General features: G+C 46.4%; 1 protein-coding gene across 6 annotated transcripts in view; it reads right to left on the reverse strand.

The window, feature by feature from the left end:
• CCDC88A (coiled-coil domain containing 88A) overlaps positions 1-24,232 on the reverse strand; it is a 201,162-nt gene that overhangs the window by 95,590 nt on the left and 81,340 nt on the right. For all 6 annotated transcript variants that reach the window (XM_066595696.1, XM_066595695.1, XM_066595692.1 and 3 more), the window contains exons 3-4: positions 23,623-23,731; positions 5,005-5,074 (exon numbers count right to left, since the gene is read on the reverse strand). In XM_066595696.1, the coding sequence (XP_066451793.1) occupies positions 5,005-5,074; positions 23,623-23,731 (179 nt within the window). The remainder of the gene's footprint in view (positions 1-5,004; positions 5,075-23,622; positions 23,732-24,232) is intronic.

Consider the following 24,232-nt stretch of genomic DNA (forward strand, 5'->3'; position numbering starts at 1 on the left):
GAACGGCTTGCTGCCCTCCATTGTAGTCTCACTTTCCAGAACATCTCCTCCTACACACGGCTACTACTGATGGCTTTAGATTACCAAAAAAGGATCATCACTTAATTCTTCCACTACGAAGGGTTACAGAGGTTGGAAATCTACATATCGAACATAAATGCCTGTAGTTAAAATTCCCCTGTAAAGGGACTTTATCAAAATTCTACCTCCAAGTGGTGAGTGAATGTAGGAACTGCAAATTTAAGGGGAAATTGGGCATTTGTCTGCAGAGGTTTATAGTACATACGCTTTCCATCTATTACCTTCTGATAATATCATACCCTCCTACGAAAAGATCACATCTGTGAAATCTGTGAATTTGGGCCACCACTGATGTTCAGAATGAAGGGCTATGGAGAGCACACAGATACCTTTGGTACAAGATTATATAAACATTTATAATGAAAAAAACGTTCAAATCAATGAAAGTAAGTTTAGAATGTGTTCTTAAAGGAGATGTCTCGAGGAAGCAGTGAATTTTTTTTTTGCCCAGTCCCCCTAATTAAACATACATTACTAATTACCCCTGTAAATGACTTTCCTAGCTGGTTTCTACTTACCGTTCCAGCGTTTCAGCAACTTATAAAAATTTTCCCAAGATGGCCGCCAGCTCTTTTCGCATAGCTTGCTGTAGCCCGACGTGCGCGCTCCCGAGACGCTACCAGTTGTGTCTCCATGGCAACCAGATGCCCCGCAGCCGCCGACCGGACCCCTGGAGTGAACACGGCCGACCAGTCACCCACCGCCAGGCAGAAGGTAACCGGCGCAGCCCCCCCCCCCATCACAGCGGCAGCCCCCCCGGCCCAGCGACAGCCCCCCCCCCCCCCTGGCCCAGCGCTAGTTCCCCCGGCCTAGCAACAGCCCCCCCCCGCCCCAGCGCTAGTTCCCCCGGCCTAGCGACAGCCCCCCTGGCCTAGCGCTAGTTCCCCCGGCCTAGCGACAGCCCCCCCCCGGCCCAGCGCTAGTTCCCCCGGCCTAGCGACAGCCCCCCCGGCCTAGCGACAGCCCCCCCGGCCTAGCGACAGCCCCCCCCGGCCCAGCGACAGCCCCCCCCCGGCCCAGCGACAGCCCCCCCCCGGCCCAGCGACAGTTCCCCCCCGGCCCAGCGACAGTTCCCCCCCGGCCCAGCGACAGTTCCCCCCCGGCCCAGCGACAGTTCCCCCCCGGCCCAGCGACAGTTCCCCCCCCGGCCCAGCGACCGTTCCCCCGGCCTAGCGACCGTTCCCCCGGCCTAGCGACAGCCCCCCCCGGCCTAGCGACAGCCCCCCCCAGCCCAGCGACAGTTCCCCCGGCCTAGCGACAGCCCCCCCCGGCCCAGCGCTAGTTCCCCCGGCCTAGCGACAGCCCCCCCCCGGCCCAGCGACAGTTCCCCCGGCCTAGCGACAGCCCCCCCCCGGCCCAGCGCTAGTTCCCCCGGCCTAGCGACAGCCCCCCCCCCCGGCCCAGCTCTAGTTCCCCCGGCCTAGCGACAGCCCCCCCCGGCCCAGCGCTAGTTCCCCCGGCCTAGCGACAGCCCCCCCCCCCCGGCCCAGCGCTAGTTCCCCCGGCCTAGCGACAGCCCCCCCCCCAGCCCAGCGCTAGTTCCCCCGGCCTAGCGACAGCCCCCCCCCCCCCCCCCGGCCCAGCGCTAGTTCACCCGGCCTAGCGACAGCCCCCCCCGGCCCAGCGCTAGTTCCCCCGGCCTAGCGACAGCCCCCCCCCCCGGCCCAGCGCTAGTTCCCCCGGCCTAGCGACAGCCCCCCCCCCCCCCGGCCCAGCGCTAGTTCCCCCGGCCTAGCGACAGCCCCCCCCCCCGGCCCAGCGCTAGTTCCCCCGGCCTAGCGACAGCCCCCCCGGCCCAGCGACAGCCCCCCCCCGGCCCAGCGACAGCCCCCCCCCCGGCCCAGCGACAGTTCCCCCGGCCCAGCGACAGTTCCCCCGGCCCAGCGACAGTTCCCCCGGCCCAGCGACAGTTCCCCCGGCCCAGCACTTACCTGGACGGCTGGGCGGCTTCTCTGCTGGGCTGCTGGGCTGGGCTGGGCGGCTCTGCACTTTCCTCTAACAGAGGATGGTACAGAATGGCCGCTCCAGCGCGCTCCCGAGCAGTGACAGCTCGTCTGCGCATGCGCAGAAGAACTGTAGCGGGGAGCACACTGAAGCGGCTCGTGCTGAAAGGAGAAGACCGGACTGCGCAAGCGCGTCTAAAAAAGCAAGCTGCCAGCGAATTTAGACGGAACCATGGAGACGAGGACGCTAGCAACAGAGCAGGTAAGTGAATAACTTCTGTATGGCTCATATTTAATGCACGATGTATATTACAAAGTGCATTAATATGGCCATACAGAAGTGTATAACCCCACTTGATTTCGCGAGACAACCCCTTTAAGTAGTGCCAATGAGGTTTAAGTGCTCTTTTGAGAAGTTGTGCAGGGATCCCTTCTCCAATGACCCCAAAAAAACAAGGATGTGAAGAATTCATGCAAGGATCATGAAAAAGAGATAGGGCAAACAAGCACTGTACCCTTCTGTCTCACGGAGTTAAAGGGGTTTTAGGTGCCATTCATAATACAAATGATCACTTAGCCAATCACTGACTTCAGTGGTGATACTGCCATGAATGATGTGTGAGCTTTGAAGACAGTGACTGGCTGACCAGTCATACGTACAATAAAACAGCAGATGAATGCCTTTCATCAGGACCAGAAGGGATCAGCGAGGGTCCGAGACCACAGACTTCTAATGAGATCTTCTCAAATGTATCAAGGATATATTCGAAGGTTATTTGGACTCCTTTAAATACTACTCTGCAAACTCCCTGACTGAAGCTTGAATTAGAAGAAAATGTATATGAGGAAATGTAAGCAATAGAATAATACTTAAATATTCTCAGGCCCGTCTACCCTTCATCATATCAACCTATTTAAATCATATGTTTAGTGCATTTTTTCCTCAGACATCAAAACCCCTGACATCTATGGTAATCTGCTGGATTTCTAAGAAGGGAAAAGACTTGAGTGAATTAGGTTTTTAGTCCTTGTTTTGTCACATCACTTGGATTAAGCCCTTAAATAATTTTGGCAGATTCACCATCATTAGCTTTCAGAATCGTGACCTCAATCTAGCAGAAATCTTCTCATTTAATAAAATATGTTTCTTCATTAAAACGTCCCTTTAATGATAATGCCCGTTTGGCAATATATTATTAAATGTTTTCATTCAGGTTCAGTCATTCAGCAAAATTCACATACTAAATAAATCCAAATGTATCACTGTACATAGAGAAGTTGCAACAAAATGGGGGCTTGTGTGTTCCGAAAGCCACCAGAAAGTTAATCTCCAATATCTTTTTGGCAGCTAGAATAACTCTGGCCAGAAGCTAGTAAACTACTTCTATCTCATTAGAGCTGGCTAATAGAGATGAATGAGTATACTCGCTAAGGCACATTACTCGAGCGAGTAGTGCCTTAGCCGAGTATCTCCCCACTAGTCTCTAAAGATTTGGGGGAGCAGCGGGGGGCGGGGAGCGGTGGGGAGGAACGGAGGGGAGATCTCTCTCTCCCTCTCTCCCCCCGCAACTCACCTGTCACCCGCGCCGGTCCCCGAATCTTTAGAGACGAGCAGGGAGATACTCGCTAAGGCACTACTCGCTCGAGTAATGTGCCTTAGCCAGTAGACGCGCTCATCTCTACTGGCCAAGAATAAACTAGGGTGGATAATGGTCAATGATCGGCTTACCAGTATGGTGAATAATACTCAGTGTCCAAGTTTGATGCAGTCTAGTCAATAACAATTAAATTCTCACCTATCTTAGCTGCTTCCCTTCCAGCGCTGCAGCCCCGGTGCCCCCGGGACAGACCCTGAAAGAAGCAGCAGGCAGTCGTGTGCCGTTCAATGTGCATGCAGCCACTCAGCCACTCAAGTGATTCTTCTATGGCCGCTGAAGCCTGTGAGTAGCTGAGTGGTCACATGGACGATGTACCGCCCGTCGCTTCTTCCAGGTTCAGTGTCAGGGGCAATGAGGCTACAGTGCTGCACGGGAGCTGCCAGCATAGGAGAGTATTCAATTGCTATTGATTTAAAGTTCCAAAAAACTCCTTTAATAAAAACTATTGAAAGTAAAACTATATAAGATATAATGGATATGATATTGTAATGGGGGAAGTTCATGATGTTTATTAACCTGTTGTATTAAGTTTAAGCAAAGGGCCCTTATGAGTGTCTCTTTAAGATGGGTTTGCGAGTGCGAGGCAACGTTAATTCCCGCAAGAGGATACGCTGTGTGAGGTTAGATATAAAGGTTGAGAAGCTGCGTCACTATAGGAGAGGCACAGAGGATTTGTTAAGTGGTTCTGCCATGCAGAGCTGCAAAATTCAAGGGCCACAGATGTGACGATGACTCAAGCTGATAAGATATAGTCCGATATCTGGGCTTTTGGTGTATCTTCCAGACAAGAGAGTCCTTCGACATCACTGATGATGTATAAAGACGGTTTGCTGATAAACTTCCCATCAGAGGTATGTGGCATGCAACTGGCTCCATTATCCCTTGGAGGGTTGTCGTTCAGAGATCGCCATTAATACCACCACCAACTACCCTGTGTCCGCAGCTGCAGATACACCTCAGCCTATCCCAGACCGTGTAGATCTAGCACAGCTTTATGGTGTTTATCCAGAACAGTACAAATTGAATGGGAGCTATGCCTGCAATACCATGTTGTGCCACTGCACAATATACGGAGCTATCTGCTTCCTGCATTGTACACTGTGACAGCAGCCTGGCATATAACTGATCACCCAAGTATTGAACACCCACCAATCAGCTATTGATGACCTCTCCTGGAGATAAATAATCAGATTTTTCTTAAAGCTGAAAAACTCATTTAATATTCCACTGTTCAGATGGCATTCCTTGTTTGTATATTCATATTAGATCTCATTATCAAGTAGGCCTTAGTATTGTTCATGGGGACATCATTTCATACTCACCAGAAAATGGAGTTTTGCCAATAATCAAAACATTCGGCAAAGTCATCATAACCAACTGTTGCAAGGGTTCCTGTAGACGAGAGTAGAAGGTTACACATATGTAATGGATACTCTGGTAAAATATCTGCACGGAATGAATAATCAACCAAACATAAATGACTCAAAATGTATTTCACAGTCCAAACCAGATGGAAATATCGTGCAGTTCTTTTTCATTACCTACATAAAAATAGAATAGTAATATGCTTACTATACTGTTCTGCAATACCACTTCCCCCACTAACATGTGGAGACATTGCTGGATTTTCTCTGCCACCTAATCTTTTTTTGTTCACTAGAATTTATTACATAATGTAATTGCAGAGCTTGAGATGAAAAAGTGAAACGTCATCTTAAAAGAAGTATTCCCATTTTGAGCCCCACCACATCCAGGATCCCATAGGCGGCCAAGCTGTATGGAAACAGCTGAGCACCCTGCATAATGCAGTTTCCATAACTCCTATTCCAAACATGGGAGTTAGGGAGACTGTGTAGCACAGGGTGCTGGGTAGTTTCTATAAAATCAGTTTTCACAATGCTCACATTCGTCTATTTGGCAAGGGTACTTGAGTGCTGTGTGTAACTTCAGATCCCTACTGCCTCAACAATGAATGAAAAGGAGAGCATCACACCATAGGTTTTTTTGGATGCAAATAAAAACTTGTCAGACTATTCCATTTCACAAGGATTTCAAATTTAACATAGGTAACATAGTATAGATATGTGCATCCAGTTCAGCCTATTCACACCCAATGTTGATCCAGAGGAAGGAAAAGGAAAAAAAACAATGAGGTAGAAGCTAATGGGAAAAAAATTCCTTCCCGACTGCAATCTGGCAATCAGAATAATCCAATTGCATGCAAATGAGCCTCCTGGAGCTGTTGCAGAACCCAGCAGGAGGTCTGAGCAGTATTATTGTATCTTGTCACCACTGGAAGCTAGGGGTTTGACAGCCCTTAGATGGAGGAACGACCCTAGCTCCCGATTGGCTGTATGGTTGTCTGTCTGCCTGTCCGGGGGAGACACTTGGCTGGGCGCACTGCCCAAGTGCAGTGGTCCTCTGCTGAAGTGAGTGAAGACACTGGGCCACTCATCCGCGCTGACTACATGACCCCAGGAACTACAAGTGGCATCCGCCTCACAGCCGATGCGTGAAGTGCTGCGCTGCTTTTGCTCGGTTTGTAATCAGCTCTAAGTCCTGTGGTCCGCTCCTCGCTTGCCAAAGTGCCATGTGCTGCGGCCGTCCGTCTTGCCGCCAATTGCTGAACTTCACCACTCCTCACTTGGCAAAGTGGACTGCTCCTCCGCTGAGCACACTCTGCACCTCTTGCATCAGCTGCCCTGCCACTATGTACGGGTGCCGGAGATGCCTGCTCCTGGGACAGTGAAAGCAGCAACGTCTTTATCAATTTTTGGCTGGGCTAGAGGGTTAGGGTTAGTTTTTCTGTTAGGCTTACATTATTACCTCTAAATGCTTCCATGTTACAGGCATAACATGTAAGCATTTACAGCTCATAATCTAAGCCTAACAGAAAAGCGGACCCTAACCCACCAGCCCAGACAAAAATCCATACAGACGCTGCTAGGACCTTCAAGAACCTTCAACAATTCAGCCAATCGGGAGCTAGGGGCATGACAGGGGTGTTCCTCCAGGCAAGCCCTGTCAAACCCCTAGCTTCCAGTGGTGACAAGGTACTATGGTACCGGTCTGAGCTCTGTAATTAGCGCCATTGTTCTGGCACAGGCTGCTTAGAGAAAACAATGTAATCGCGAGCTCCTAGCGTGCGGTCTGAAGGACGGTTTTTAAACTCAATTAAAAATCATCATTCAAACGAAAAGTGCACAATGGTAGCATTTACACACAACAATTATCGCTTAAAAGCCATCGTTTTAACGAGTTATGAGCTATAATCGTTGCGTGTAAAAGGGCTTTAAATCCGTTAGCAGAAGAACAACACTGCACCATTCACTTTTTAAAACCCAGATGACCATGAGATAAAGTTGTTATTCGAGTCTCTTATCCGGTGATGAATCATGCATTCTAACACATGCGGCTCTGAGGAGAACTATGACAGGAGATTGCATTATTGTGAGATTACTAAAACGGGTGTTTATTCATAGGCCACAAGAATCTAGATATCTATAAAGTGAGTAACATCCCAAAACAAGTTGAAAAGAGCCGTTTGGACAGAATTTATATACTGTGCTATGCAGAATGCAGGACCTGAAAGAGCAGTTCATGACATGGGCGTTTAAATACCGTAAAACTAAATCAGGAATCCTTGTGTCATGCTTCGCCTCAGCACTAGGCTTAACATAGTTGATCATTTTTATCCAGGGCTTTCCTTTCAGAATCTTCATCAGATTAACGTATCAGGGTTTGAATCTTGAGAGCACAGTTGTTTACTGTGGGCTTAACCCACAGGCTATGTTCACAATTGCTGGTAGAAATAGTTGAGACACTTGATGTTTCACAGTATTTCCTGAATGAGACCAGTCATTGTTTTTTCAGCTCCTAAAATAAATAGTCTCTCAAATGTTGCATGCCCTTTAATGTGCACAGAACTGTCATAAAGCCATGAAATTCAGATACCATACTACTGATAGACATGATGTCTGATATAGCTAACTGTTCTGGGCAATAGGGTAGTTTTGAGATTTCACAATCAGTAATATAGGAGCAAATTGCCTATATTTGACAACAATCACAATTAGTCCCATATGTACACACATCAACTTGGAATGAGACATAGTTGCAATACCACACATGGTCAAGGCTGGCCTTTGCTATGTGCAACCCATGCGGTCAACACAGAGTGCTGACCATCAGTTTGTAGAGAAGGCACCTGGTGAATATAGGCTAGGGGCGATCACTCCCCTTAGGTCTGCCCAGCCAGATGATCATCTTCCTCCACATGGCAGTCTTATGCAGCTACATGAATTATCCTCCACCTGGCTAAGACTTCTCCCACCCAATGTTCTGAGGCACCGCTGTCAGCCCATTAGTGCCCCGCAGAGCTTGGTTCTGTTTATATTGTGAGCTTGGTGCTACTGCAGCACCTATAGGGCCGCTCTTGGTTCGGAAGCTGCCTCTACGGGCCGCTCTTGGTTCGGAAGCTGCCTCTACGGGCCGCGCTTGGTTCGGATGCTGCCTCTACGGGCCGCGCTTGGTTCAGATGCTGCCTCTACGGGCCGCGCTTGGTTCAGATGCTGCCTCTACGGGCCGCGCTTGGTTCAGATGCTGCCTCTACGGGCCGCGCTTGGTTCAGATGCTGCCTCTACGGGCCGCGCTTGGTTCAGATGCTGCCTCTACGGGCCGCGCTTGGTTCAGATGCTGCCTCTACGGGCCGCGCTTGGTTCAGATGCTGCCTCTACGGGCCGCGCTTGGTTCAGATGCTGCCTCTACGGGCCGCGCTTGGTTCAGATGCTGCCTCTACGGGCCGCGCTTGGTTCTGATGCTGCGTCTACTTACTGAGCTTGGTTCTGATGCTGTGTCTATGTACTAAGCTTCATTCTGATGCTGTGTCTATGTACTGAACTTGATTCTGATGCTGTGTCTATGTACTGAGCTTGATTCTGATGCTGTGTCTATGTACTGAGCTTGATTCTGATGCTGTGTCTATGTACTGAGCTTGATTCTGATGCTGTGTCTATGTACGGAGCTTGATTCTGATGCTGTGTCTATGTACGGAGCTTGATTCTGATGCTGTGTCTATGTACGGAGCTTGATTCTGATGCTGTGTCTATGTACGGAGCTTGATTCTGATGCTGTGTCTATGTACGGAGCTTGATTCTGATGCTGTGTCTATGTACGGAGCTTGATTCTGATGCTGTGTCTATGTACGGAGCTTGATTCTGATGCTGTGTCTATGTACGGAGCTTGATTCCGATGCTGTGTCTATGTACTGAGCTTGATTCCGATGCTGTGTCTATGTACTGAGCTTGATTCCGATGCTGTGTCTATGTACTGAGCTTGATTCCGATGCTGTGTCTATGTACTGAGCTTGATTCTGATGCTGTGTCTATGTACTGAGCTTGATTCTGATGCTGTGTCTATGTACTGAGCTTGATTCTGATGCTGTGTCTATGTACTGAGCTTGATTCTGGTATAGCATTTAGTCGCTGAACTGTTTTGACTTATATATATATACTGCCATCTAGTTGCACAATATTATTATAGGGGGCGCACAAAAAACAAAAAAACAAAAAAAAAATTCCACACGGGATGTTGTCTAATATAAGGCCGACAATGCACACAGCCCAAAGACAAAAGTGACATGGTTTCCATAAGAACCTACCAATGTTTTTTTTTTTTTTTAAGTTTCATGCTGTCATTTTACGTGATTGGAAAAGCTAGATATGGTCAGTCTAATCTCGACCATGCTGACACATCACTTGCCAAAATCAGTTTTACCTGCTAATCCTCCATACTAGAGATTAAAACCTGCAAACCGGCACAGATATCAGAAACCGTTGAAATATATTGCTAACAGACAGCCATTCCTTGCCAAATCCTGAAATGCACTGGAGTAGAAGGCGGTAAAAAGCTTCTAAATACAATGGATTAACATTCCTTCGATGGATAAGTGAAGCAGCTGAACAGTGTGTGGAACGCTCTCAGAGTCTAACTTACAATCTACTAGGTTTTAAAGGCGTTTAAAGCAATGTCTTATTTTACAAGTTGCTTTTCCTGCAAAACAGCAAAACTCTATTGTAAAACCAGGCAAAATTCTGCATTGATTTCCAGGGACGTAGATAATTACATTTGCACTCATACGATTCTTTGTCTTCATGGAAAAACAGTAAATGACCCAACCACCTGGGCATGGATTTATAGATCTTGCGTATTCAACATATGCTTTTGACTCCTTCTGTTCCACTTCGACATTCAATATACCCAACCCCTACCATATCCCATCTGTAAAAGAGTTAAACAAGAAGCTAGACGGTCAAATAGTACAATTACAGATGAGAAGCATGGCACGAGTCCAGAATGCAGCTGGATACAGACAGCGTATAGCTGCTCCTCCATTTCTGGCCAAGACCTAAAAGTCTGCAGATTGATAAAAAAAAGGAAATATTACTTATATGATGCTGCTTTAACATCTGCGTCGAGGGTTCGGTCTTCCTGCTCCATTATGGGAGCAGGAAAATGAAAATCCCCCTGGCCGACTGGATCCATCTTAGGACAGCGCCTTAGGACACCATTGACTATAATGGGGCCCGTTTGATTTGTACTCAGCTGTCCGGCGTTTTAACGGACAAATAGCACTGCATGCAGCACTTTTTACGGCAGTATTTTGTGTTGGATCTGTGACGGGACCTCCGGGATGTTCCAACGCAGATGTGAAAGAGGCCTTAGTTGTTTAGTACGCCAAATATGTCTGTTTTAATGAAACTCCCATAAAATAATTATTTGGGAGTCTTGTTTCTTGTAACTCTGATTTGTGCTGTTCCTCTGTTATTCTTCTAGGAAATATTTCACCCAGTTGTTAAGTTATTTCTACAATTCCTCTTGCCCAGTCAGTGCCGATAGGGTAAGGGTACAGTCCCACATAGTAGTTGTCGCACAGCAAGGTTGCAAACAATAAGGCTGAGAACCCCACTGGTGATGCCGGTCCAAACAACCTACTAATAAATGAAGTGTTCACTAGCTGTTCATTCTTAATGGCAGTGCATCATGATGATAATGATTATCCATCCAGTCTAGGCCGACTTTCGGTCACTTTGTGGATCATCGTTCTCCATGCTTTCATATCCTTGACCGCATCTTTCAGCTCTTCCATGTGCATGTTTGTATCTGCCTTGATTGCATCCAGTCAGGCTGTTCTTTATAGTCCTCCTTTTTGAGACTCTCCAACTGTGCCGAGCCTCATTGTTTTTTCCAGAGAATTTGAACATCGCATATGTTCAAAGTATGAGAGCCGCTGTTTTGTGGTTTTTCCCTCTAACAATATAATTTTTGGTTTGATATGCTCTAGGTCAGTGGTGGCGAACCTATGGTAACTGTACCAGAGAGGGGACACAGAGACCTCTCTGTTGACACGTGTGCCAACAGCTGCTCACCATGATAGTGATTACCAGCAAGGGTGCCCTGGCTGTAATTACTTAGTAGCGCTGCTACTGGTGCACATACTGTCGGCAGTCTGTGCACTCAGGATCTTCCTACCCTGACCTCTCCACTATGGTTCAGCAGGAGGAGGGGAGAAGAAAGGAGGAATTCTGGCACACACACTTCCGCCAGCAGCAACACAGAGAAGTGAAGTAGCGGCGCTCTGACGACAGGGAGAAGGTAAGTATATGATTCTTAAGAGGGACATAATTACTACTGGGGCTACTGTGTGGGGGTCACCATTACTGCTGGGGCTACTGTGTGGGGGTCACCATTACTACTGGGGCTACTGTGTGGGGGTCACCATTACTACTGGGGCTACTGTGTGGGGGTCACCATTACTACTGAGGCTACTGTGTGGGGGTCACCATTACTACTGGGGCTACTGTGTGGGGGTCACCATTACTACTGGGGCTACTGTGTGGGGGTCACCATTACTACTGGGGCTACTGTGTGGGGGTCACCATTACTACTGGGGCTACTGTGTGGGGGTCACCATTACTACTGAGGCTACTGTGTGGGGGTCACCATTACTACTGAGGCTACTGTGTGGGGGTCACCATTACTACTGAGGCTACTGTGTGGGGGTCACCATTACTAGTGGGGCTGCTGTGTGGGGGTCACCATTACTACTGGGGCTGCTGTGTGGGGGTCACCATTACTACTGGGGCTACTGTGCGGGGGTCACCATTACTACTGGGGCTACTGTGTGGGGGTCACCATTACTACTGGGGCTACTGTGTGGGGAGTCACCATTACTACTGGGGCTACTGTGTGGGGGTCACCATTATTATGGGGGCTACTATGGGTAGGGTCACTATTACTAATGGGGCTACTGTGGGGGGGGTCCCTATTACTAGTGCTATATACACATACTGCACAGCATACTATATATGCAGTAAAAAAAATAGAATCACGCTCTGATGGACACCACCGAAAGGACAAATTGGCCTTCATTGGCTGAACAGGGCTCTATGGATTTGTTTATGGTATGTGGCGCACATAGTAAGTATATGCTGCATACGAAGTGTAAAAAGAGCCTTAGTCAAGCTATAGACTCCTTTAGATTTCAAAAAGAAAGCCTCATGTTGGTTGAATAGGATCACGAACACCATCAAGAAATTCCTCCTTTCCCGAGAGATGAGGCTCCTAGAAGTGAGCAGTATATACATTACACATATTAACATTTACCGCCAGGGTATGTAGTAGGTGATAAGGTTGACCCCAAAGGTGATGGAGGCCCTGGGGCACATGCTCTTTGTGCCCTTTCTAGAAGCCAACCGTGTGTGCTGACCTTTTAGGTCTCTTACACTGATGGAAGAAAAATGCTAAATTTGGGGTAGTGTAAGAATGATTGGCAGCTGGTGCCTTGTCACTTCCAGGCTATCCACCCAGCCCTTGTGCAGATGACTATGCAGTGGTAATACAAGCAGTGTGATCCAGCAAGTTACCAACATCATACAGTCATAGATGAATAATCGGATTCCTGTTGATAAAGGATATGAAGCTGCAAAAATAAAACAGTCTCAGCTCTGTTTTTTGAGACTGACTAATGGAAGCTTAGTAATCAATACAGAACTCTTGTGTGAAGCTGATCCAGAAAGAAGACAAAGAAGAGGACGTAGCTAGGAAATTGCTGATGCAGATCAATTATTGAGAACTGCCTCGCTCAGAATGGGGCACAGAAGTCAATAAGGTTCAAATAACACATTTGATCGTTCTGCAGTAATCACGGTGTAATTTACAGATATACAGAAGGACGGTCTATTATTCTTTCATCCCATAAAAGTAATGCAAGTGCCCCAAAGCCGGGGGGACAAGCATGTCTACCCACTATAGAGTTAATGCCGCTTCTCTCTGCATACCAGAATAGTATTGTGTTGGTATGAATAAAAGATGGCGATTTTTATTTTTTTTATAGCATTGCTTTCTAGAAAGCCACTTACTAAACTGCAGGAAAAAGAATTTCCTTGAAAAGGATATATGTCATGACCTACTAGGGGGATGGGAGCACAAGCCTCGGGGGTACCCACTGCAGCCCACGTCAATCTGCTAATCTAACCAGGCATTTGTCTATTGTGCTGTTTCCTGGATCATCATACAATGTAGAAAATCAGTAGTAAAAGCAGATACACACAAGATGGGAATGGTATCTTTTAAGACAATGTAGTAGTCATTTAAAGGGAACCTGTCAATACCTTTAAGCTGGTATGTGTCTCAAAAGGTGAAGAAACGGAGAGATCGGGGAGCTGTGTTTCATACTTGCTCGGTGCCCCGTTCGAGCGTTCTATGTCGGCGAAGTTGGCGCATGCACACAGTGTGACTCTTTTCAGACAGCTCTGTGCACTACCCATGAAGATAAATAGGGATGAACATGCATAAAGCCATTCAAAAAAAGTCACACTACATGAATGCGCCAACTTTGTGGGGATACAGTGCTGAAATGGGGAATCCTGCAAGTATGTAACACAGCTCCCTAGATTCCAAATTCCCTCCCCTTTGGGCCCCATAAAATGGTTTATGGGGCTTAATGGTGAGGTCAGGTTCCCTTTAAGGGGTTAATGCAACTTAAGGGTGTGTTCACATCGTGTGTTTCACCACAGATTTGACCAGAATCTGTGCCAATTCCTGATCAAATCCACAGCAATAGCTATGTCCTAAAGCAGGGGTCCCCAACTCCAGTCCTCAGGGACCACCAACAGGTCATGTTTTCAGGATTTCCTCAGTATTTCACAGGTGATGTAATTATTGTCGGTGCCTCAGACATTGCCACAGGTGTTCTTACCATAGGATATCCTGAAAACATGACCTGTTGGTGGTCCCTGAGGACTGGAGTTGGGGAACACTGTCCTAAAGTGTTGGGGTTGCTTCACGTGGGTGTATTTGTGTGTGCAGAACTGCACAATTTCCATGGAAAAAGAGCACATCTAGGACACATTAGGCTAAATAGCCATTTAAATCAGGGAATGAGTGTGTCCTGCACATAAATGAACATGCCCCTCGTGAGCAAAAAGTACAGTAAAATGCGTAGACGAGCGCAGATAAACCTCGTTCACGGAGCAAATATGTCACACTGAAGCGTTAGCAAAAACGCATACACCTGTGTAATGGAAGCCCTTCTACTGCCTCTAATAGGAATCATGCTGTAGTCTGTATGGCGCAGATGTTTCCCACATAAATTTCAAATCAGCATGCTGAAAACAAGAGGCATGAAGGCCCAATGCTTATGGACAGATTATCGCTGAGGAATTCGCAGTCAGACACCCTGCCACAAATTCCGCAGCAATGTTCGTCCATAGACATGCCATGTTAAACGATTCTCTCCTGCCCACGAGCGGAAATAAACTACGACTTTCCATTCGCGGGGGAGAATCACAGCATGTTCTATTTTGTGTCAAAAGGCATGTGAGCACTGCTGGTATTTCTGCCCTCCACTAACCGACCTCATCCTGACATCTCCATCTCAGTGTGTGGCGCCACCAAAACTCCTAGACAACATGCCTGCTGCCTTGGAGTCATATTTGATTCTGATCTCTCTTTTACCCCCTACATCCAATCTCTGGCCCGAACATGTCAGCTGCACCTCAAGAACATCGCAAGAATCCGCTCTTTTCTCACTGTGGACACGCTAAAAACGCTTACTGTTGCCCTCATCCACTCCCGGCTCGATTATTGCAACTCGTTGCTGATCGGCCTCCCCTGCACCAGACTCTACCCTCTCCTATCCATCTTGAATGCAGCAGCCAGGCTCATCTTCCTGTCCAGCCGCTACTCGGATGCCTCTGCCCTGTGCCAGTCACTGCACTGGCTGCCCGTTAAATACAGAATTCAATTTAAACCCGCCACCTTCATCCACAAAGCCCTCCACAGTGCAGCGCCCCCCTATATCGCCTCCCTCATCTCAATCCATCAACCAGCCCGGGCTTTCCGCTCTGCTAACGAAACCAGACTGAGCGCCCCTTTAATTCGAACTTCTCATTCCCGCCTCCAAGACTTCTCCAGAGCAGCACCGGTCCTCTGGAACGCACTACCAAAGGCTACCCGAGCAATCCAGGACTCGCAGAACTTCAGGCGTGCTCTAAAAACGCACCTCTTCAGGGAGGCATACCGAATTCCCTAAACAAACCCCTCTGTACTCCGCTCCCTGACCTACTGACTGCAATCCCTGCTAGCCATCTTAAACCGCTCCTGCAGTCATACGGTTTCTGCCGTCACACGGCTAAATGTCTGACCATTGTCTATGTGTATAGCATCCCTCACTCTCCACCTCGCCATACCGTGCACACTGCCAGCCCCTTTACCTTCTGTATCACCCCATTACTTGTAGTATGTAAGCTCGTTGGAGCAGGACCCTCACCCCTATTGTTTCCATCAATTGATTACAGAACCACTGTTACATAGTAATGTTTGTACTTTTGTCTTTCTGTATCCCCCGTCTATGTAAGCGCTGCGGAATATGATGGCGCTATACAAATAAAGATTACTATACAAATAAAGATTATTATAAGAATCCGCGTCACCGCCAAGAGCCGGCTTGTCGACCGACACTCTCTCCACAGATCCCGGCAGGTGATTATGTGTATCTGGGGGGCACCGGGTCTGATTCCCTTGCGAGATTTCCGACTCGGCTGTGGGCATGAGGCTGAAAGGGAATAAATCCACATGCAGATCCGTGGAAGACTGAAGTTCCAAGTCACGTCCGAAATCTGTGGCTCATCTGCCATGGATTTTGTGGCAAAATCTGCACTGAAAAATTTGCTGTGGAATCCACCATGTGAACATAGCCTAAAGGGGTGTAAGAGTTTAGAAAGCAGGCAGGGTTGTCGAATTGGCCAAAATCTAAAAAGCTCAATTTTTTCAATCACTTCTCAATTTGCAATTTTAATCTATATTTTTTTGTTTTTGTTGCCAAACAAGCTAAAATGACCAAGTCTTTTTTTTTAACATAAGTGAGTCCCAAATACAGCAATTTCTTAATATATACCAATTAATTGAATGGGACACTTCTGATAATCAGTACTCATCAAAGAATTGCTGTTTATGCGATTCCACTTATATAAAAGAATGGGTATGAGCTTTAGTTATATAAACAAAAAAGATGGGCGTTTCACACCCTGCAGTCACCCAAGCCCCACCCCCCAGATCCTCACCCCAGTCATTACAGCCCCCTCTCCTCGGCATTCTGCACACCTCATTTCCCTCTAGACTACTATATAGCCCACCTCTAGGGAAGAGAGCTAATCTTGATTTCACGATTCTGACAAAGTTTAGAATTGTCCCTCGGCAAAATGACAATTAAATCAAATTTATTCAATTAATTACCCAGTAATAAAAACAAGTCTGATCCATTTTTTTAAAACTCAGAAACAGTGCTATTCTTGTCCATAGACTGGCATAATTACAGCATCCCCTCACCACACACTGACTCTGCTTTTAATGACTGGGCAAACTGCTCCCGATTCACTCTACCCGATCATAAAGAGAACTGTGCAGCTACTCTGTCCTCTCTATTCCCATTCTGCTCTCATATCTATAAATCAGGCGGGAAATAGAAAGTTGGATCCATATAGGTCAATGCTAGGGCATTCAGAAAAGCAATTAACCATGGGACCAAAGTTATATAGCATTAACGCTTTCCTTTCCAGCAAAAGCCACACTCTGTCAAATGAAGTATAGAAAGAGTCTAACACACAATAAATGTCATCCAAGGTGTATGCACCAGTTTTGTGTGTAAATAGAGCTAAAATTCTGGCACATTGAGTTTAGTAAAGTTCCCCTTTTGCCAATTTAAAATTTCTACATGAATTAAAATAACAAAAACATTTAAAATCAGTGTAACGTATAACAATAGAAGATCGCCCATCAGGAAGTGAGTGATGACAAGCTCTGTGATCAGTAATAGGCACCGTACTTTATTCCACAAAAGCACAAAAATGTAATCGCATCCCTTCTGCTTATTTTCCTGGTAGATGTGCGGTAAGCTGCTTGAATCATGGCAATTACAGCTGCTGGCTGGTGCTTTAAACTACAGGACATGGTTTTATGATTACTGCTGCTACTAAACTGCACTGTAACATTTACCAAAATCTTAGTGCACTACGGATAAACACGAGCCCCACAACATATTATTTAGTAATTGTATTTAATGAGTGTTCTGCATACATCGTGTATAGATATGTGTGGTCTACTACTGACTTGTGGATGCAGTTTTTTACCTACACGTACAAAAGTATGCTCGCTCTTAAAAAGGTCCTAATAGGTGCAACTATTTTTACCTATACAATTTCTATTTGACAAAATTCTATTTGACAATTTGTAACCATAAAGGGGTCTTTCAGTTTTATAGAAATAAGGCCGGCTACACACAAGTGGGTTGGACTCCGATTAGGAAGCCTGCAACGGAATCAGACCCTTTGCCCAGCCGGCATTCGTGCGTACCCGCTTTCTTCTTTGGCCGGTTGTACTGTGGATGGTCTGCATGGTGAGCCGCAATTGTATAATAAAAAGTTACATAACTTTCTAATACACTGTTTTATTTCTTCATCTTAAAATGCCATTTCTCATCAGGACAGCACCTGCCTATAGGCTTTGTTGGAGCACATGGATCATGTCACAGAAGGAGGTCCCCACCCAGGTTGGGACATTCTCCATTACCCAGAGTGGACAGCTGCTGCAAACAGCGGCTTTCACTCTGGCGGATTTGGACCATCTATGTATTGCATACACAGCCATTTATACCAATGACTGCAATGTAACAGGTTTTTCCTACCCTTCAGGGCTCAGTCACACAGGCGCATCCGGGCGCCCGTATTACTGCACGAAGAAGACGGCCGCACTGCAGGTGCGGACGACTCTCCACACCGCCGGAAGAAAGAACACATGACCGGATGCGCCCTTGTGACTGAGCCCTCAGTGGTAACAGCCGATCACTGATGCTTTATGAAGTTGGACCTGTAGTGATCAGCTGAACGCCATTCATGCTTCAACACAGACGTCAATTGCTATGCTGAGACATCTCTACTTGAAGTGAATGAAACTTCTACTGGCAATAGTAGTTAATTGCTTTGGTAGAAGTTCCAGAACCATGGAGATCAGAAATTTTTGTAGCTTCACTACAAAACAGAGCTTCACTCTATGGAACTTGACAGGGTTTATGAGACAGAAAATGCTGACTGTTCCCATCTATGCATATCATACCTATACACCGATCAGCTGAAACAATAAAAATCAACTGCCTAATATTGTCTCCATCATGCCACCAAAACAACTCTGAGCCTTCCAGACACCGACTCCATAAAACCTCTGACAGTGTCCTGTGTTATCTGGCAGCATAACCTTTAGAGAGAGCCTGTACTTTCACATCAGAGTACTTCTGTTCCGTTGGCCATTTTCGGCTCCTTCCGGCAGCTGAAGACGGCCCCATATAATGCATATAGAGCGCTATATGGGGCAGTCTTCAACTGACGAAAGGAGATGAAAACGTCCAATGGACTAGGGGCGCTCTGAAGTGAAAGTGCAGGTACCCGTTAAGTCCTATAAGTTGTGAAGTGCAACCTCCAAGCATACCGAACATACCTCCCACAATGAGATCACGGGGTGCTGTTAAGTTCTCGGGGGCCTTGTGAAGACTACCAGGGCTGCTATTGCAGATATAGTCCATGAAGCCATGCCTGTGTCAGAATTGTTTGGTCACCCCATCTCAAAGAATAAAATTTAATAAAAAAAGTGATCGAAAAGTTGTATGTACTCCTAAATGGCACCAATAGGAACTACAGAATGTCCCACAAAAGACGAGCCCTCACAACTAGGTCAACGGAAAAGTAAAGAAAATTATGTCTGGAAGAAAATTATTTATTTTTTGCAGCCATTTTCTGACAAAGATATTAATTTTTTTTAAGTAATACAGCAAAAAAAACAAAACTATACAAATATTGCTACTGTACTAACCCATAGAATAAAGTTATCATGCAACTTTTACTGCATTGTGTATGCCATTGAAACAAGCGCCCACCCTCCTCAAGATGGTAGAATTGTGTTGTTTTTTTTCAATTTCCCTTCACTTAGAACTTTTTAAAAAGTGTTTCAGTACATTATATGGTTCATTGTATAGTACCAATGAAAAATACAACTCGTCCCACAAAAAAAAAAAAAAAAAGCAAGCCCTCCGACAGCTATATTGATAGGTAAATAAAAAAAAGTTGTGTGCCTTTTTAAATTTAATACATGACATGAAGTATTTTCCTGAAAGGTTTGATAGTCCAAGGCTCATGGACATATAGGACGAGGGGTCCCCCTCTTTTTGGACACTATGTGATGCTGCATCCACTACATCTAATTTAGGACTACTTGATTCAGCCCTAAAATTGGTGGAACAGCCCCAACAGAAAACACAGGCCTCAGAAGGAAAACAGATTTAGACTTGAAAGAAAAAGTATATTAAATTACCAGTAATATCCGTTTCTGGGTTGTAGAAAATACAACAGTGAGATCCGATCGGTATGTAATTTAATATATTTTACTATACCGTGTAGCAAGCTGGTGTCCAGATTGCTTCTCACTTCCTAACACAGACATGCCTTTGTCATGTAACAATACCAAAAACACATTGCTTTGCTTACAATGGAACATTCGGTCAATTTGTATTTTTGGCCACAGACACTCAAGCTTAAATTGGGTGAAATGATTCATTTTTATGGGTCATATGGAGTTGACTTGGGGAAAATCCATTTTTATATTTGTCAAACGTTTTCATGCATGTGTTATGTAAACACTTAAAGCCCGTTTGTGACCGATTAAATTCGTTGTTCCATTACATCTAAAATGAAGCAGCTTTATAGTCTTGATTAAAACCTTCCTATTATTTTGTGTATACATCTCCCACACAGAACTATACGTCTCCACGGTTCGAGACAACAAACACATTTTTTTATTTTTCGAAGATCAAAAGTAGAACACAGTCAGTCATTTTCACCTCAAGGAGAGATTTGTTTATTTAAAACTCCAAGCAAACAAACATCTAAATTTTAAATGAAAAGTTTCCCCTCAAGAGTTTCGGAGAAGCCAACTTGATGGTTGCTATTTTTAGTATCTCATAGAATAAGTTACATTCCCCATCGAACTGTATACTTAAAGGAGCCTTTCAGGAAAAATATGCCTACTATACATCTTGGTAGGACACTTAAGGCTGATTTACACACAACGATTTTCACTCAAAAATCGCTCAAAGCCATCTTTTGAGTGATAATCGCTGTCTAATTGACATCGTGCAGTTTTCATTAAGCCGTCGCTGATCTTTCAGCATGCTGACAGACGAGGAGCCTTATCAGGGATTCACAGCGGAATACAGCTGATACTATTGTTTCAGCTGTATCCCGCTCCCTGAAGACAGGCTGGGTATGAAGAACAGAGCGGTCCAGCTGTGTTCTGCATCCCCCGCTCGGAGTGCTCGGCTGTATAACAGCCAGGTGCTATGAGCAGAGAACAGCTGGATGCAGAAGAGAAGCAGGGACACCCTGTTTGTCTTCTGCATCTCCCGCTCGGAGCGCAAGGTGATCGCTCAACATTTAAACGATCAACTTGCACTGTAAAAAGCACACAATGATTATCACTCAAAAATCGCTCAAATGATTTTTTGAGCGATAATCGGTGCATAAACTAGGCTTTACAGACATGTGGGTACCTACCTTTCTTTCACTCATAACGCTTTAATTGCAGAGAAAAAGTAGTTTTTTTGTGATATGCTAATTACTTCACAAGAGCCAAAAAGGTCCTAGGCCTGGCAAGTTCTCCCGGGTCCACTGAAAAACTCTGCCCTGTGCCTCTCCCTAGGCCTTGATTGATAGGGCAAACTTAGACAACATCACTGTAAACTCTATCACGTTCCAGAGTATAGCAGGTACTGGCATGTGCTGGGCTTGAACAAAAGGGGCAAGCATGAAATTTCAATGGAGCTTAAAAGGTTGTCAAATAAGGCTACTTGTCAATTAAAGGAGATGTCTCGAGGAAGCAGTGATTTTTTTTTTTGCCCAATCCCCCTAATTAAACATACATTACTAATTACCCCTGTAAATGACTTTCCTAGCTGGTTTGTACTTACCGTTCCAGCATTTCAGCAACTTATAAAAGTTTCCCCAAGATGGCCACCAGCTCTTTCCCCGTCGCTCGCTGCAGCCCGACGTGCGCGCTCCCGAGACGCTGCCAGCTGTGTCTCCATGGCAACCGGACGCCCCGCAGCCGCCGACCAGACGCCCCGCAGCCGCCGACCAGTCACCCACCGCTAGGCAGCAGGTAACCGGCGCTAGCCCCCGGCTCCCCAGCGCTACGCTCCCGGCTCCCCAGCGCTAGACCCTCAGCCCAGGTGAAGGCCCCGGAGCCCAGCGCTAGGTTCCGGAGCCCAGCGCTAGGTTCCGGAGCCCAGCGCTAGGTTCCGGAGCCCAGCGCTAGGTTCCGGAGCCCAGCGCTAGGTTCCGGAGCCCAGCGCTAGGTTCCGGAGCCCAGCGCTAGGTTCCGGAGCCCAGGTGAAGGCCCCGGAGCCCAGCGCTGGGCTCCGGGGCCTTCACCTGTCAGTGAACATCACCCCCGACCCATCACTTACCCCCTGGCCCAGCGCTAGTTCCCCCGGCCTAGCGACAGCCCCCCCCCGGCCTAGCGACAGCCCCCCCATCGCAGCGACAGCGACGACAGCCCCCCCCCCCCGGCGCAGCGGCAGCCCCCCCCCGGCCCATCACTTACCTGGACGGCAGGACAGCTGGACGGCTTCTCCGGACAGCTGGGCGGCTCTGCACCTTCCTCTTACAGAGGAAGGTACAGAATGGCCGCTCCAGCGCGCTCCCGAGCAGTGACAGCTCATCTGCGCATGCGCAGAAGAGCTGTAGCGGGGAGCACACTGAAGCGGCTCGTGCTGAAAGGAGAAGACCGGACTGCGCAAGCGCGTCTAAAAAAGCAAGCTGCCAGCGAATTTAGACGGAACCATGGAGACGAGGACGCTAGCAACGGAGCAGGTAAGTGAATAACTTCTGTATGGCTCATATTTAATGCACGATGTATATTACAAAGTGCATTAATATGGCCATACGGAAGTGTATACCCCCACTTGGTTTCGCGAGACAACCCCTTTAAGGCCAAAGAGGATTTGTTGAGTAGTGGTTACCAGCAAAGACCTGAAGCACTTACTGGGGCTGGTCCCGCACTTGAGGCATTTGCAAATTAATGTGCATCTTGCCTTAAACCACTTTTTTTTCCCTCTTCAATCAAACCGCTATGAACAGAAAGAAAGTTATTTGCCCCTATGTCTATATATGCCGTACTTAGCGCTGTGAGGCGTTTAGTAAGCACTTATTTTGACAGACTCTCTTTAATAACATGCAGAAATTCAGCAAGAGAAAATCTGCATAAAGTCTTACCAAAACATGGCCAGCATGAACCCGGGACAGATATGCCCATTTAGCCCATGAACGTTTTATTCTGAAACTCTCTGCTAGTCAAAGAGGCGGACCGTGCCGAGCTCTCCCCACCCACATCAAGACTGACAGCCCTCTCCTATACACAAGCAGGGAGAGGAGTTGTCACTCTTGATGTTCTAGGTGGAGAGAGCCCAGCGTGGCCCACCCCCTTCGAGAGCTCCAAGAGTTGAGCTCCAAGTCAGATTTTTAAGTACCTTTTTTCTGAAATGCAGTAGTGTCTCAGTATAAAAAAGTACATGGGCCAAATGGGCATATCTGTCCCAGGTTCATGTGGCACATGGTTTAGGCTGCATGAATCTGGTGACAGGTTCAATTTAAAGTGGCTGTTGCATCAAATCAGTCTCTTTCCACCTGTCATATTAGAGCATATGAACATCATAAAAGGAGGGCTCCCACCTGAGCAGAGAGCCAATTATATATTGTAGCTCTAGTTCTGGGAGACTTGGGCCATCGATGTAGTGGAAATTTATGCGTTCGCATAGCTTTCCCCAGCGATCACAGCAGTTCTAAAGCTGAAAAGATGCTGGCCTTAAAGGGGGATGAACCAAAATCTAAAAAGTTATCCCTAGCCACAGGATATGAGATAACGTTATAATTGGTGGGGGTCCAACAGTTGGGGACCCCTACTGATCCCAAGAACGAGAGAACTGGCAGCACCCGCATCAATGGAGTGGAGAATGTGCTGCTCCATTTATTTCAATGACTATGCCAGAGACTGCCAAGCGCTTTTACTGAGTAATTTCCAGTTCTGTCATTGAAATGAATGGAGCAGCCTTAATTCATGCGAGGGCCATTGGGACACCTGTTCTCGAGAATCAGTGAGGGTCACAGCAGACAGACACCCACCAATCATAAAGTTATCTCCTATCCTCTGTACAAGAGATAACTTTAGATTTTGGTCTAACCACTTTGAATCTGAGAATGTCAAAACTGCTTTAATTATTCATAGAGTACAATGACAAGGATTGTTGGCAAAAACTGTAAGGAATGAAAAACAAAAATTACCTGATAGTAAGCCTTGATTTGTTTCACCAGAACAGATAAGTTTTGCACTCTGAGGGACGCATCATTATTGATCTTTTTGTAAATTTTTTGATTATCTGCTTTGGGGTTTCTGAAATAGAAAAAAAAAAGTACAATGTAATTACTTGCTTCACTATAACAGGATTTTACTACAGTATGCATGTTGACTACATTAAAGCTTAAACATAAACCTGAATTGATATAGATCTGGCGTTCAAAATAAAATGCTCAACCCAACTGAAATAACATTGTAGGCAATGCTTTTGAAGGGCTATAAACGAGAACAAAGTTGTGCCCAAGGAGGGTACAAATAAACCTGGTGAGGGGTTAAAGAGCCGTCACTTTTGCCTTAAAGAATAACTGAATCCGTAAATAACTTTTGACATGTCCTAGAGACTTGTCAAAAGTTTTAATCATTGGGAATCCCATTGCTGAAAACCTCGCTGATTGCTAAAATGAGGAGGCTGCAGTGTTACTCCCCTTTGTCCATCATCGTTACTTGCCAGCACCTCTCGGAAATTGAAAATAGCCTACTAGAGGTCTATAGAAAATGTTGGAGTCGGCAAGTAATGAAGCCGTCCAAAGGAGAATA

Source organism: Eleutherodactylus coqui, chromosome 3 (genome assembly GCF_035609145.1).
Source record: "Eleutherodactylus coqui strain aEleCoq1 chromosome 3, aEleCoq1.hap1, whole genome shotgun sequence".
Taxonomy (NCBI): domain Eukaryota; kingdom Metazoa; phylum Chordata; class Amphibia; order Anura; family Eleutherodactylidae; genus Eleutherodactylus; species Eleutherodactylus coqui.